This window comes from Panicum virgatum, chromosome 3K (genome assembly GCF_016808335.1).
Source record: "Panicum virgatum strain AP13 chromosome 3K, P.virgatum_v5, whole genome shotgun sequence".
Taxonomy (NCBI): Eukaryota; Viridiplantae; Streptophyta; class Magnoliopsida; order Poales; family Poaceae; genus Panicum; species Panicum virgatum.
The window spans coordinates 32,700,821-32,713,997 of NC_053138.1; the positions used below are offsets into that span (position 1 = coordinate 32,700,821).

A 13,177-nucleotide genomic window follows, 5' to 3' on the forward strand; every position below is an offset into this window, starting at 1 on the left:
TTTTGCATGTGTTGTCTGGACTGCTTAGTGTTTATGGTACTAAATTTATGCCTATGCAATATGCATTGCTCAATGAGCTGTATTACTTATTTTACCAGTTCAATTTTTATATATTGAACCATCTTTCTCCCTACAATTTTTTACTGGGGATAATTTCCAATATATTGGAACTATTTTTCTTTCCAAAAGTTTTGTTGAATCTGATGGTGTGCTTGTAATTTTCAGGCAATGAAATTAGTTATCATGATTCCCATACTTTTCATCTGCAGTTTCGAAGTAACAAACAACAATTCAACCTGCCCCAATTGAATTTTCTTGGGTGTAGCTTAGGGATTCTGAATATCACAACGATAATTATTGGATTAGATAAACGGTGTTTCTAACAAACACCCGAGTAATCGTTTTCTTTTATCAGTTGATTTTTTTTTGTTACAACCTCTGGTTTGAAGCCCATAAGAGCGCCAGTTGATAATCGTGACCCATAGGATGTTGCTGTTATTTTGGGCATGGAAACTCAGGATGCTGCTGCGCTCGCACAGGAAGCTAAGGCTATTCACAGTCTAAAACTGAATTTCATTTGCATTTGATTTCCATTTGAGAAGGTGTTAGTTACATCAGCAAATTAGAAAACATAACATGCTGTTTATGACGAGAGAGATGGTAACAGTTACATAATGATAAAATTCGTTGTACACGATTACCAATACCTTAGAAACTGTTTGAAACTTCCAAGAGTTTTGGTTTCATCTCCACATGTTTCATCCACTTCGTTAGTCACTTAAGTATAATATTTAAATGATAACCTAGCAAGTCGTGAAATAAAACTTTGCATTGTGGGATCTAATTTGATCATCAACTTATAAGTCCTTAAATATTATGAAAATTGTGCAATAAAAAATTGCATTGAGAATGATCTTAGTAAACTAGCTCGCTGGTTTGCTAGGCTTACTGATTTTTTTTGAGATTACACAGTACAACTCAGACACTCACAAAGCATGCATATTCACACCCTTATACATACATGTACGCAAATCCTCGAGATTGACAAAGTCACCACAGGCGTCTCGCTGTCGATGGGAAGGTCGCTTACCACTTAATGCACAAAGCCATTAAATTTCAGAATATTCGCTCCCATGGAGAGTTGAACCCAGAACTTCAGATGCTACCGAGACTCTTGTAACCACTAGTCTACAGGCCCTTTCGCTGCTAGGCTTACGGATGAACTGGGTCAATATAGATTTGGATCAGGCCGCAAGTTGGACCTTTACTAGATAATGAAAAAAACGAAAATTGGCTGAAGAACATCCTTTAGCTGTGACATTTGCTGGTAGCCACTAAAAAAATATCTTTTGCCTAGAGACACTCTTCAATCAGTGTAATTTGCCCCAAGACACTAAAGCCTGTTGTTTATTGGAAAAAGTGTATTTTTCATCCATGAAGTATTACAAAAAGTGTGGCAATCATCCCTTATATTTTATTTGGTGCAAATCAACTCCTTAACTAACTAAACTGGTGCATTTTATCATCCCTCTTGAGTTTAACAATGGTTTAGTGCAATCTAGTGGCAGTTTATACCACACAATCATTTGACTAATCTCCGCTTGGCAATGTAATATGCTGGGTTGAAGATATAAAGTCTAAAAATCAATACATCCTCTAAACTAGGTACTCGTAAAAATTTTATTCGAAAAATTAACTTAATCAATTCACATTGAATTATTATAGCCCACAATTAGTAAGATAATTACATGCATAAACTATTGTTAAATTAAGATGGGGATGATAATGCCGAGAACGCGTTGGTCAGCGGCGGCGGAGCCTCAGCGGGCCAATCGACATGGCAGAGCGGCGCCATGCCAGACCGCGGCGTGACGGCACAGGGCTGCGGCCGGGCGTGCGCGGCGCGACAGCCGCGCAGGACGCTCGCGGCGGCGGGCAGCCGCAGCTTGACAGTGGCGGCTGCGCATGGGATGGAAGGAGGAGGAGCATGGTGTAGCATGGGTTAAGGGTTTGTGAAGGGATAGATAAGGATCTAACAAAGGAAATTGGTTGCATAAATTTCAAACATTGAAAGGTGGATAATAATTTTTTTTTCGGAAGATATATAGAATCCACCATCGTCTGCTCGCTGGTTCGGCGCGCCGGGCCTGCTGGCGCCGGCGGCCAACGCGGGGGACGCGCCGGCCAGCTCGGGCCATCGCAGCGTGTGGGGGCCCCTTGCGGCGCGCGGGCCTGGGAGCGTGTGGAGGCTATAGATGGCCAACGGGCCAGCCCGGCCCGGCCCAGCACGACCTCGGGCCGGCACGGCCCGGTACTGGACGGGCCGCCACGGGCCGACGGGCCTACCGTGCCGTGCCGCTACGGGCTTCGTGCCTGGCCTTCGGCCCAGGCACGGCACTATGGGCCGTTTTTCGTGCCGGGCCAGCCCGTTTAGCACGGCCAACTAGCCGTGCCGTGCCAGCCCACGGCCCAGTACCCTAAAAAGACCTCAAACTACTCACAATTGAGTTCTCAATTCATAAATCAGGCATTCAAAGTTCACAAACAGAAACACATAAGTGTAGGACTCCAACTCCAAGTTCAAGACTCCAAGAGTTCAAGAACAGATAACAAATGAATAGATCAAGAAACACTGAAACAGAGAAGGCAACACAAAGAGATAACTCAAAAGGAGCTGATGTGCAATGCTGCCTCATTAAAAACCTTTCTAGGTAAAACTCACCCTTGTGAGAAACCCTAGAAAGGAAAAAAGAGTGCAGCCAGCTCTCAAAGTCTTAATTAAGTTAATCATTACAGTCCACAGTTGCATAGTTCAAATGGCCACCCAAAATTACAGTGAGTCCACAGATTACTCACTCATCTCATAGCAAAATAACCCTCTCAGTCACTCATCTCTCAGAGTCTCAGCTCAGCTCACAGCCCCACCACCACCAGCTCCTTCATCATCAAGAAAGAGGTTCTTGAATGCTTCCTCCAGCTCTGTGTCCTCGGCTTCATGCTGTTCTCTTCTTGCCCCTAACTCCCAATCCTTGATGCAGGTAAGCATCTCCACGTTCTCTGGCAAGAGGCGTCGTCGCCGCTCTTCAAGGATCCTTCCTGTTAAACTGAAACAAGACTCGGAAGAGACAGTAGATACAGGAACAGACATGATATCTCTAGCCATTATAGATAGGATTGGATAGGTTAGCTTATGGTCACGCCACCAAAGAAGTATGTCAAAGTCATCATCATAAGCAGTGACACAATCACTATCTAAGTAAGCAGAGAGCTCACTAACAGCAGAGGAAGATAAACATGTAGTGGAAGAGGGAGGAGGACCAACAACACCTGAACCAGAACCACCACGGCCTCCAAAGATCCTTCCCCATGCCTGCTTTTTCTTACTTGATTGAGCTGATGGCTGTGCAACCCTTTGAGATCTAGCTGCACCAAACTTGTTCTCATATTTTGTAAACAGTTTATACAATTCAATTTTAACATCAGCATAGTATGAACTGTAAGTGCCTCCAATACTTTCAGCAAGTAATTCCAGCACATTAAAGAATCCTCTCATCTTAGCTCTAGGATCAAGTATGAATGCATATGAATAAAGCAGTGGTATGTCCTCCCAATATTTAAGAAATTTAAGCTTCATTGGAGCAACAATAGTTCTAAGGTTATGATCTCTTTCAGCAGCATGCAAATGAGAAGCAATCTCTAAGATATGATGCAAAACAAGTGGACTTGTGGGATAATAAACACCAGATAGAACAACAGTTGAATCATAGAAGAGTTCCAGAAATTCCATTACCTTTTCAGCAGCATACCAATGATTTCTAGTCAACAATTCTGAACCATAATGAGAGTTAATGAACACAGAAAAGATATCCTTGTATGGCATCAAATTTTTAAGCATCAGGTATGTGGAATTCCATCTAACATCCATGTCCAAGCCAAACTTTCTAGGTCTAACACCTTTAGCATTACAATATTCCTTAAACAGTGCAATTCTTTGATTAGAGGAATTTAAGAAGTTAATTGCAGTTCTAAAATCTTCTGTAACAGGTTTCAACCTTTTCAGTCCAGATTTGACAATAAGATTAATGATATGGCATGCACAACGTTGATGCACAAGACAATACTTACGCTTATTAGGATCAGAAGCTATAGGTGCAGGATCAGAACCCAAGTAACCAAAGAACATAGGTGCCAAAGTCTCCATAGCCTTAGCATTAGAAGAAGCATTGTCTAGAGTGACAGCAAAAATCTTATCAACCAAACCAAACTCCTCAACCACACTAGCAATCCTTTCGGCAATGTTTTCACCAGAATGTTTAACCTCAATCAGCCTTAAACCGAGAACCCTTTTTTGTAACTCCCAATCAGAATTGACATAATGAGCAACCACACTAACATAGTCCTCCTTAGCATTGCCAGACCAAATGTCTGAAGTTAAAGAAACAGAAGAAGCAGTAGGCAACACAGATTTCATAAGCACATCACGTCGATCAGCAAAGAGTTTACCAAGATCTCTAGTAGTGGTCTGTCTAGAAACCTTAACAAACTGAGGATTATGAGCACGAGTAATGTAATCATCCCATGCCTGTGTCTCACCTATGCCTAATGGAAGGTCCAGCCTAGCAATCAACCGGCACAACTCAGTACGAGCAACAGCAGGATCATAAACCCAGTTGCGGAAACTATCACGATTCAGAGCAAGCCTAGACTGGACCCTATGAGCATGATCAACCTTTTTTCCTACAGGAAGCCTGGTGCCTAATCAAATGACCAGTACCAGAACAAGATCTAGCAGACAATCTCTTGCTACAAATGTTACAGATAGCAGCAACTCGCACATCATTTTCCTTGACCTCCTTGAAATCAGCCCAGACACTGGATTTGCGTTTACCTGAAGATGAGGTACCATGAGTGTCGGTGGAGCCGCACCCTGCTGCCATCGCGGCCCCTCCACCACCGTCGTCGGCACCGGCCTCTGCATCGACATCAATAACGTTGTTCGGAACGTTGCCGTCACCGACATCGATACCGAACAACGCCGCAGCGTCCTCACGGACGTCGTCGTCGTCCTCCATTTCCAACTCGTCCGCTAGGTGGTCGTCGCCAGGATGCTCATCCACCCCCGGCATTGCGACCCCGAGCGCGGACGGGCCGGACGGTTGACCCTCGCTTCCAGCACCGTTCCTCAACGGAGCACTGGGCCGGCGCCGAGCCATGTCTAGGCCAGAGGAGGAAGACTCGGCATCGGACACCGACCTGTGCAGAGGACAAAGGAGAGTGAGTGAGAGACAGAGAGAGATAGCCATCGATCTAGATCTAGGGTTAGGGTTAGGTTTCGAGGTGTTACCTGCGCTACCGGAGCCCGGTGCCGGACGAGGGCCACCCAAAGGAGACGAGACAGAACTGATTAGAGACTGGAATCGACGGCGAGCGGCGGAGGGACTGGACAGTAACACGAACTCACATAGTCCGGGGAGATAGAGAGGACAGAGTAGAGGAAGGGAGAGTAGGGAGGGACGAGACGAGGACTCGAGGAGGGAGGGAGATGGAGGAGCGTCGGCGTGGTCACCGGAGCCGGGGGCGGTCGGAGGCGAGCGGCGGCCGATGGATCTAGAGCGAGAGCCGAAAGCCGAGACGAGACACGAACAAGAGAGCGAGTGCGGCGGGCGGGAGGGGAGAGGTCGAGTGAGTGGTTAGGGTTTGGGGGGGGGGTCGTCGCGTCGTCTTTTATATGGGGCGGGGCCGGCGGAGGTCGTGGGCTGGGCCGCGCGCGGCGCGCCTGCGCCTGGTCCTCCGCGTGCGCGTTGGGAGGGGGCGGGGGGAACGGGCCGCCACCGGGCCGACCGTTGGAGCGGGCCGTGCCCGTGCCGTGCCTCGGGCCTGGGGTGCGGCCCAAGTACGGCTCGCTCCTTCGGGCCGTGCTAGCCCGGGCCTGTTGGCCACCGGGCCGGGCCGGGCTTGGGCCGGGCCAAAAAAACGGGCCCCGTGCCGGGCCAACGGGCTCGGGCTGCATGGCCAATACTAGTGGAGGCCCCTCGCGGCACCCGTCAGAGCCCTTTCTAGCGCCCGAGTTCGGCATCACCGGCTTCAGGCCCTCCCGGGGACTGATTTCAACTTGGGCAATCGATAGAGATGGATGAAATATATTAGGTGCAAATTAATTTTTTTGGATAAATCGCGCAAACTTTAATCTAACTATCAGATCAACATTCAAGAGATATGGGAGATTAAATAATTTTACAACGCCCGCTTCTATTCATGCTTTTGCAAATCCCAGCTCCCACTCCCCTACGCAACCCCCTTGAGTGATCCGATGATTCAGATTGAAATTGGTACAATTTGCACGAAAAAATTAATTTGCACCTAATATATTTGCAAGACGAGACTTTTTTTTTTGATAATTTGTTTTTGAGAAACTTTTGATAATTAAGAGATAGGCCTTAAGTTGGCCCAAACGAAGCCCATCATCTATCGGATTGGACAGGCTTTCAGGCGTGTCTTCCCCATCGAACATCTCGAGTCCATTCTGGATCGAAGCAGAAAAATCGGTAGGGGTCGGGACAGCAGCAGTAGCGCCGCCGCGCCGCGGGGGAGGTAGCATCTAGCCCCACTCCGCCGCCGCCGTCTCCGGTAAGCCCCCCTCCTTCGTTTTCGCACGACTGCCGGGATAAAACCCTCGCCCGATTCCTCGGTGCTTTTCTCGCGTCCTGAATCGACGGTGTGAAAATGTGCTGCCCCAGGTCTGGAATGGCTTCGGCGGTGGAGAGGCGGAGGGAGGAGCACCCCCGGAGATCGCGCTCCCCGGCTAGGGAGAGGGAGCGGAGGGGCACGCCGCCACGCAGGCGGAGCCCCCCTGAGCGGAGCGCGTCGCACAGGGACAGGGAGAGGTCGCCTCCGAGGGAGAAGGCGAAGGAGCGTGCCAGGTCGCCGCGATCTCCTGCTAAGGCCAGCCTGTCGCAGAGGGAGAGGTCGCCTCCGAGGGAGAAGGCGAAGGACCAGCGGGTCAGGTCACCGAAACACGCAAGGGAGCAGTCACGATCACCCTCGCCTGCCAGGAGGCGCGGCTCTAGGTCGCCATCACCGCGCACCAAGAGGCTGAGGAGAGCCCAGGGCGAGCGGGAGGCTGCGCAGGTGACTGACAGTGATCGCCGCAAGTCCAGCCACAGGGAGGAGCGGGACACCGGGAGGCACAGGGAACCTGATGAGGGGAGGGATGCTTCGATGGACAGGAAGGTGGAGCGGGAGACAGTGCAGGTAACCAATGGTGACCGCCGGAAGTCCTCTCACAGGGATGACAGGGACTCAGGAGGCAAGCACCGTGAGCGTGATGAAGGGAGGGATGCATCTAGAGATAGAAAGGCAGAGCGGGAGGATGCCAGAGATAAGAAATCTGATCGAGATGATGGAAAGGATCATTCAAGGGATAGAAGGGCTGGAAGAGATGACAGGTCTGGTGCTTCAAAGGAGACATTGTCGAGCCGGGATGATGATAGGCATGATTCAAGAGGTGGAAGGCCTGATCGCGATGACTGGAAAGCTGCTTCTTCAAAGGAGCAAAGGGTGGACCGTGCTGAGAAAAGGGATTCAACAAGGGAGAAACTAACAGATCAGGAGGAGAGCAATGGAGGATCAGGAAGGTCATCTAGGCGTGGTCGATCAGTGTCTCCAGATGAGCACAGGCATCGGGGCAGGCATGAGTCCCATCCATCACCGAGGGTCTCCAGAAGTGCAGCACGTACTGAGGTCTCTGGTGATATCCGGCCCTTCACTTCATATCTCTTAATTTCTCCATATGTATTTGGCTTGGTGTTCTTTTGTTGCATGACTGTTTTCCGTTACTACTGGAAAATTTATAGTCTCCCAAATAAGTACAAAGCCTGAAAATTATTTCCCTGCCATGTGCCATCAACTTTGGACTATTAATTGTAGATTGTGAAATTAGTACTCACACTGCTAATGCAGTATGTTAGTTATATCAACCATGCTGAGGCTGGTAAATTACAATCTGACTGTCATTATGTTTTATTATTTCAGGATATCAACTCTAGAGGAGGTGAAGTGTCCAGGTCAGTGCTCAACAGTCAACAGTAACCTCTGTCATGTTCCCTTAGCACCATAACTCTATAACATTTTAATCCTTAATAGAAGCATCGTTTGCTGCAGATTTTAATTTTAGTTTGTAAATGAAAAAAATGTTTAGTTAAAATAGCTATGGATCTGCAATTTTCAATGCTCAACATCAAGTAGCCAATTTGTTTTTCTCTAGTCAGTTATCTTTCCATTCTACAGAAAACAGGTAATGCCAAATACAATCATAATGAAGGCAACACTTCGCAGTTTCTATCTGTTTGTTTAGCATTGACAGATTGTTGTCTTTTTTTCACCCTCTCATTACTAAAGTGGGATTGATGAATTTAGCCCCTTTTTTTGGTTATCCTGTTATTAGATAATTTTATACTGTCGCCTTTCAATCCTGCTGTTGATAGCATGTTATTACTATAAGAAAGGTTCTCACTTTATATATGCTTCGCATTTGGTAACGGTGAACTCTTCCTGTTTTGGTCAGGAGCGGAGATCCTGATGCTTTGGCAATAATGAACGCTGCCACAGAAGCTCTTGAAGCAAAAGAAAAGGTGTTGCCTGATCCATGCGAATATTGTAGATGATGATGAAAGCAATTTATCTATCTGAAGAATATTACAGCATTTCCATTTATGCGATGTTTGCTGCTATTAAATAATTGCCATTTTCTGCGTACTGTGATTTGAAATCTTTCCCACCCCCTTGCTTTGCAGCAAAAGCCATCCTTTGAGTTGTCTGGAAAGCTTGCTGAGGAGACCAACAGAGTTGCAGGTGCTTAGCTCTTGCATCTTATGGTAATTTATGTATGTGAGCCTAGGTGTGCAATTGTTGTAATGGTGAAACCATTAATTGGATGCAGCAAATTGTGTGTGCCTGTAGTGCTGTGAGCATACTGCATTGTCCTTGGTGATGACACTTTGTTCCTACTTCAGGTGTAAATCTATTATATTCAGAACCCCCAGAGGCTCGCAAGTCAGAGATTAGATGGAGGCTCTATGTATTTAAGGGTGGAGAACCGCTGAATGGTAGTTGTTCTCTCGACTTGTTTACTCCATGTGTTAATACCATTTTTGCTTCATGTAATGGTTTCTATTAGTTAAATAGTTTTTTTTCTAAAATAGGTAGAAGGACCATACTCACATTTAGGCATTTAATATCATATGGTGTCATATTTATTTTTCTCCGATGAATCCAGCAGCTGCTGTAGCAAAAATTATCTCCTTTGTTTCAATCATTTACCATGGGTGCATTCATTCTCATTAAATCCAAGGACCACATTCACCTACATCTCATTTCCACTGTATCACTTAGTGTTAGCGCGCCCCACCTAGCCAACCCGACCATAAAACCCAGGTGTTATAGTGGGAGGGGTGGGGGCTTTTATCCATAGTCCATCATTCCCCCTACGGCGTGCGAGCCCGGCGTAGCCCGCAGCAGGTTCTAGTGCCCGGCGTAGCCCGCAGCAGGTCTCAGCACACGAGAGGTGCAGGGGAAATCGCGCAGCCGTGGCCGGGTGGGTTCGAACCCGGGACCTCGGCTCTGGTACCATGTTAGCGCGTGGGCCGCGGGCTCTGTTCCGGGGGAGCAGCGCGCGTGGGACCAGTCCGCTACTGCGCCGCCGCCCCCGTGGCCACTGCGCCCGTGGGCGCCGCTGCCGCGGTCCCTGCCGCTGCGGCCTGGCGTGCCCTGCGACGCGAGCTCGACGCGCTAGCTGCCATCGAGCAGACCGCTGCGGTTCGCTGCAAGAGTCCACACGCCGCTCAGGGGAAATCGCGCAGCGGAAATGCGTGGCCGGGTGGGTTTGAACCCGGGACCTCGGCTCTGGTACCATGTTAGCGCGCCCCACCTAGCCAACCCGACCATAAAACCCAGGTGTTATAGTGGGAGGGGTGGGGGTTTTTATCCATAGTCCATCACTTAGCATGGCAATTATCCACTTGGGGACCTTTATACTAATTGTAATTTCTTTCCCGAATTTAAGCAAAGGAAAAGTTGGTTTGGATTGCAATTGGAATGACCATGGCAAAAGAAATGTATAAATGTAACAGAGAACAAACTTTTGCGTTTGCGTACTATCAATCAGGGACTGAGGCAGTGGTGGTGCTGGTGTGTTGGGGGGCGGGGGTGGGGGTGGAGGTAAGCCCACCAATTAGAATTAAATTATTGCACGCAGGCAACCTAAACACTGCTATCTTAAGGAAACTCGACCATTAGGGGAGAGACCCCCCAGGTTTTGTTCTAAGAAGGTCCCATGCTTACCGGGTCAGAACGTTAGTTTCAACAACTGCCCGGAGCTCAATGCTCTAACTGGTCCACAGTGAGAAGCTGGTACTTGATCATTCAAACATTTTGTGGGTTCCAATTTCTGTATTGTAGGGTTCTAGGGTTCTTTACTTAAAGCTTCAAATCATGTAATTACAAAACCATGTGCAATCAGTTGGCTTTTCCCAATTTTGCGGAATGTTGAAGAAGTGACATGCTCCTCTCGGTGATCCTATGTTTCTATTTCGCACTTTCTGCACTTGAATGTTTCTTATGGTTTTGGATTTAACAGAACCACTGTATGTTCATCGGATGACCTGCTACCTTTTTGGAAGAGAAAGGAAAGTTTCAGACATCCCCACAGATCATCCCTCCTGCAGCAAGCAGCATGCAGTTCTTCAATATAGGTATGCCTACACTTTTACATTTCTTTAACGACCTAGGATAGCAGTGTATCATTTCATTGACAAAAAGACCTCTATTGAAAACTCATATAGGAAAAGTTCATCGTTTTCTTTTCAGACTTGTAGAGAAGGAGCAACCAGATGGCATGATGGTAAAGAAAGTGAGGTAATTGCCTGTGCTCATTAGTTTTTCTGCGTGGTTATCCTATTTTTTCATAATGTTTTTATTACTCAATCTCTGCTCTGAAATATCTATAATGCCTTCTTTGGTTGCAATGTATTAGCAATGCTTTATCATACTGCCTTGTTTGGCAGGCCTTATCTAATGGATCTTGATAGTACAAATGGGACTTTCATTAATGTAAGTGTTCTAGTAATGTGTGTAAATCTAGCCAGATTGTGTTCATGTTCTGACAATTCTGTTATGTTAATTTCATTGTTTCTGAACGTTCTTTATTTATGCAGCAAAATCGCATCGAACCTCGTCGCTATTATGAACTATTTGAAAAAGATACAATCAAGTTTGGCAATAGTAGGTATGATCAGAACCACTGAAGAAGCACGATATTTGTTTTCTGGTTAATATGTGCATAGATGTCTTTGCTCTTTTCATTTGCCCTTGTTGCATCAATTCGAAAGTGGCATATATCTAGATTCCTGAGTATCTAGATGGTTTCCTATGTGAATTGCTCAGTTTAAACCTTTTCAAATTTAGGTGTGAAATATATTCATTCTTCTTTCGGCAGCTTTTCTTTGTTCCCACCTATATTGTATATTATTAATTTTGACATTTCTCAGGAAAGTACTTTTTTGATTTAAATGTAATTTGTTTCACCTTTTGGTTCACAAATTAAGTAGTAAGAGAAAATGACCATGGCCCCTTCATTTGCCCCATACTTAAGTTTTTTTCTCTCTTTAAGTATGTTGGGGAGGGGGAGGAGCTCGAGAGAAATGTGGAGGCTCATTTGTTTTTGAGAACTGCATCAATATAGTTAGGGCACCATATGAAGTTGGTGCATCGATATATGTTGTTGGAGTATATACAATGCAAGAACTTTTCTGCAGCATGATAGCCTATTCATGATGCTCTATAGATCGGCTTCAGTTTTGCAAATTGAGCTTTACAAGTCGTTCTAAGGAACATAAGTTCTACTTTGCGAAAACATTTTTTATTGGTCTGTGTGCACAGGTTTGACCTTTTAACATATTCCGAAAAAAGTTACTACGTATTGTTATTGCTGCCTGATATCCATACCAGCTTCCAGAATCATCACGTTAAAATAACCAGTTGGTCTCTTTTTTCCCTGCAGCCGGGAGTATGTTTTACTCCATGAAAATTCAACAGGATGAGGATCAAAATGTCCGAATACATTTATAGTAGGAGAAAATTCAGCAGAAGCATGTGCTGATACTTGTTTTTTGTTTAAACAAAAAGATGGACCGGGGGCTGGTCAGCTGGTATTGTTTTTGGCCTGTGCTTTCTTCACTGGTGTGTAGGGCTATGATCATGAAGAGAGCAACCCGTAGCAGATAGCCTTGATCTTGTATTCAAGCATGTTTTGTACTGCTGGCATTTATATCATTTGGCATCTTAGGCAGCTGTTTATAGATCTGTACTATAGTGATGTCGATCATGAATTCAGTATTTTAATTGCGCGTCTCAGATCAGGCATTCGTATCCGGCGTGCTGCTGGTTCTGTATGTGCCCGTTGCTCGAGTATACGGTGGGAAGGATCTTAGATGAGCTGCCACTCCTAATGTCCCACGTCGATCCAGCGCCCGTTATATTGGAGGTTTAGCAGCAGTCACCTATTCTAATCTAGCATGTTGTCTTAATCGGGATTGCCGGGTATATACACTATTTTTATAAATATTTATTTAGTTATTTTACTCGACTCTCCTTTTTTCCTGTACGGAAAATGCTGCGTCCGATTAGGGATGGCACTCGCGGGTGCGGGTTTGGCGAAAACCCGCCCACAGGTAAACCCGCGGAATTGAAAAAAAAAACCCGCCCGCGAGCAAACCCGCGGGTGCATTTTTACACCCGCACCTGCGGATTTCGGGCGGGTTTCGGGTGCCTGCGGGTCTAACAACAGATATAATAAAAATGTACAAATTCATCAATTTAAACAGTCAAATAACACATTTCTATAAATAATAAGAGCAAACTAACAACAAATCCATTAATTCAAAGTAATAAGGACAAACTAACAATAAATTCATAAGTTATGTGCTCATTTTGTAGTTAGGATAGTTGGGATGGACTTTATCTAAGTAGGTTGGGTTGTGGTTTTTTTTTCCGGACGGATGCGGGTCCACCCGCGGGTGGAATCTCAAATCCGCACCCGCACCCGCAATATGCGGGTGCGGGTCCACCCACGGGTGAAATATCAAACCCGCACCCGCATCCATCGGGTTTAAAATCCGCGGAT

General features: G+C 46.2%; 1 protein-coding gene across 1 annotated transcript; it reads left to right on the forward strand.

The window, feature by feature from the left end:
• The first annotated feature begins 6,466 nt into the window (after positions 1 to 6,466).
• Positions 6,467 to 12,413, forward strand: LOC120699027 (FHA domain-containing protein DDL-like). Its single transcript, XM_039982875.1, has 11 exons — positions 6,467 to 6,627; positions 6,738 to 7,740; positions 8,032 to 8,063; positions 8,564 to 8,630; positions 8,793 to 8,850; positions 9,012 to 9,104; positions 10,634 to 10,748; positions 10,864 to 10,911; positions 11,061 to 11,106; positions 11,211 to 11,281; positions 12,056 to 12,413. Exons 2-11 carry the CDS (start codon positions 6,745 to 6,747, stop codon positions 12,093 to 12,095), a joined length of 1,566 nt encoding a protein of 521 aa, XP_039838809.1. The 5' UTR covers positions 6,467 to 6,627; positions 6,738 to 6,744; the 3' UTR covers positions 12,096 to 12,413.
• Positions 12,414 to 13,177: the final 764 nt, after the last annotated feature.

Excerpts from the sequence above, each read along its gene's own strand:
- LOC120699027 (XM_039982875.1), top strand. The coding sequence starts at position 6,745 with ATGGCTTCGGCGGTGGAGAGGCGGAGGGAGGAGCACCCCCGGAGATCG. Across the intron at positions 7,741-8,031 it reads GAAGTGCAGCACGTACTGAG|GATATCAACTCTAGAGGAGG; the intron begins GTCTCTGGTGAT and ends TTATTATTTCAG. Across the intron at positions 10,749-10,863 it reads CATGCAGTTCTTCAATATAG|ACTTGTAGAGAAGGAGCAAC; the intron begins GTATGCCTACAC and ends TTTTCTTTTCAG.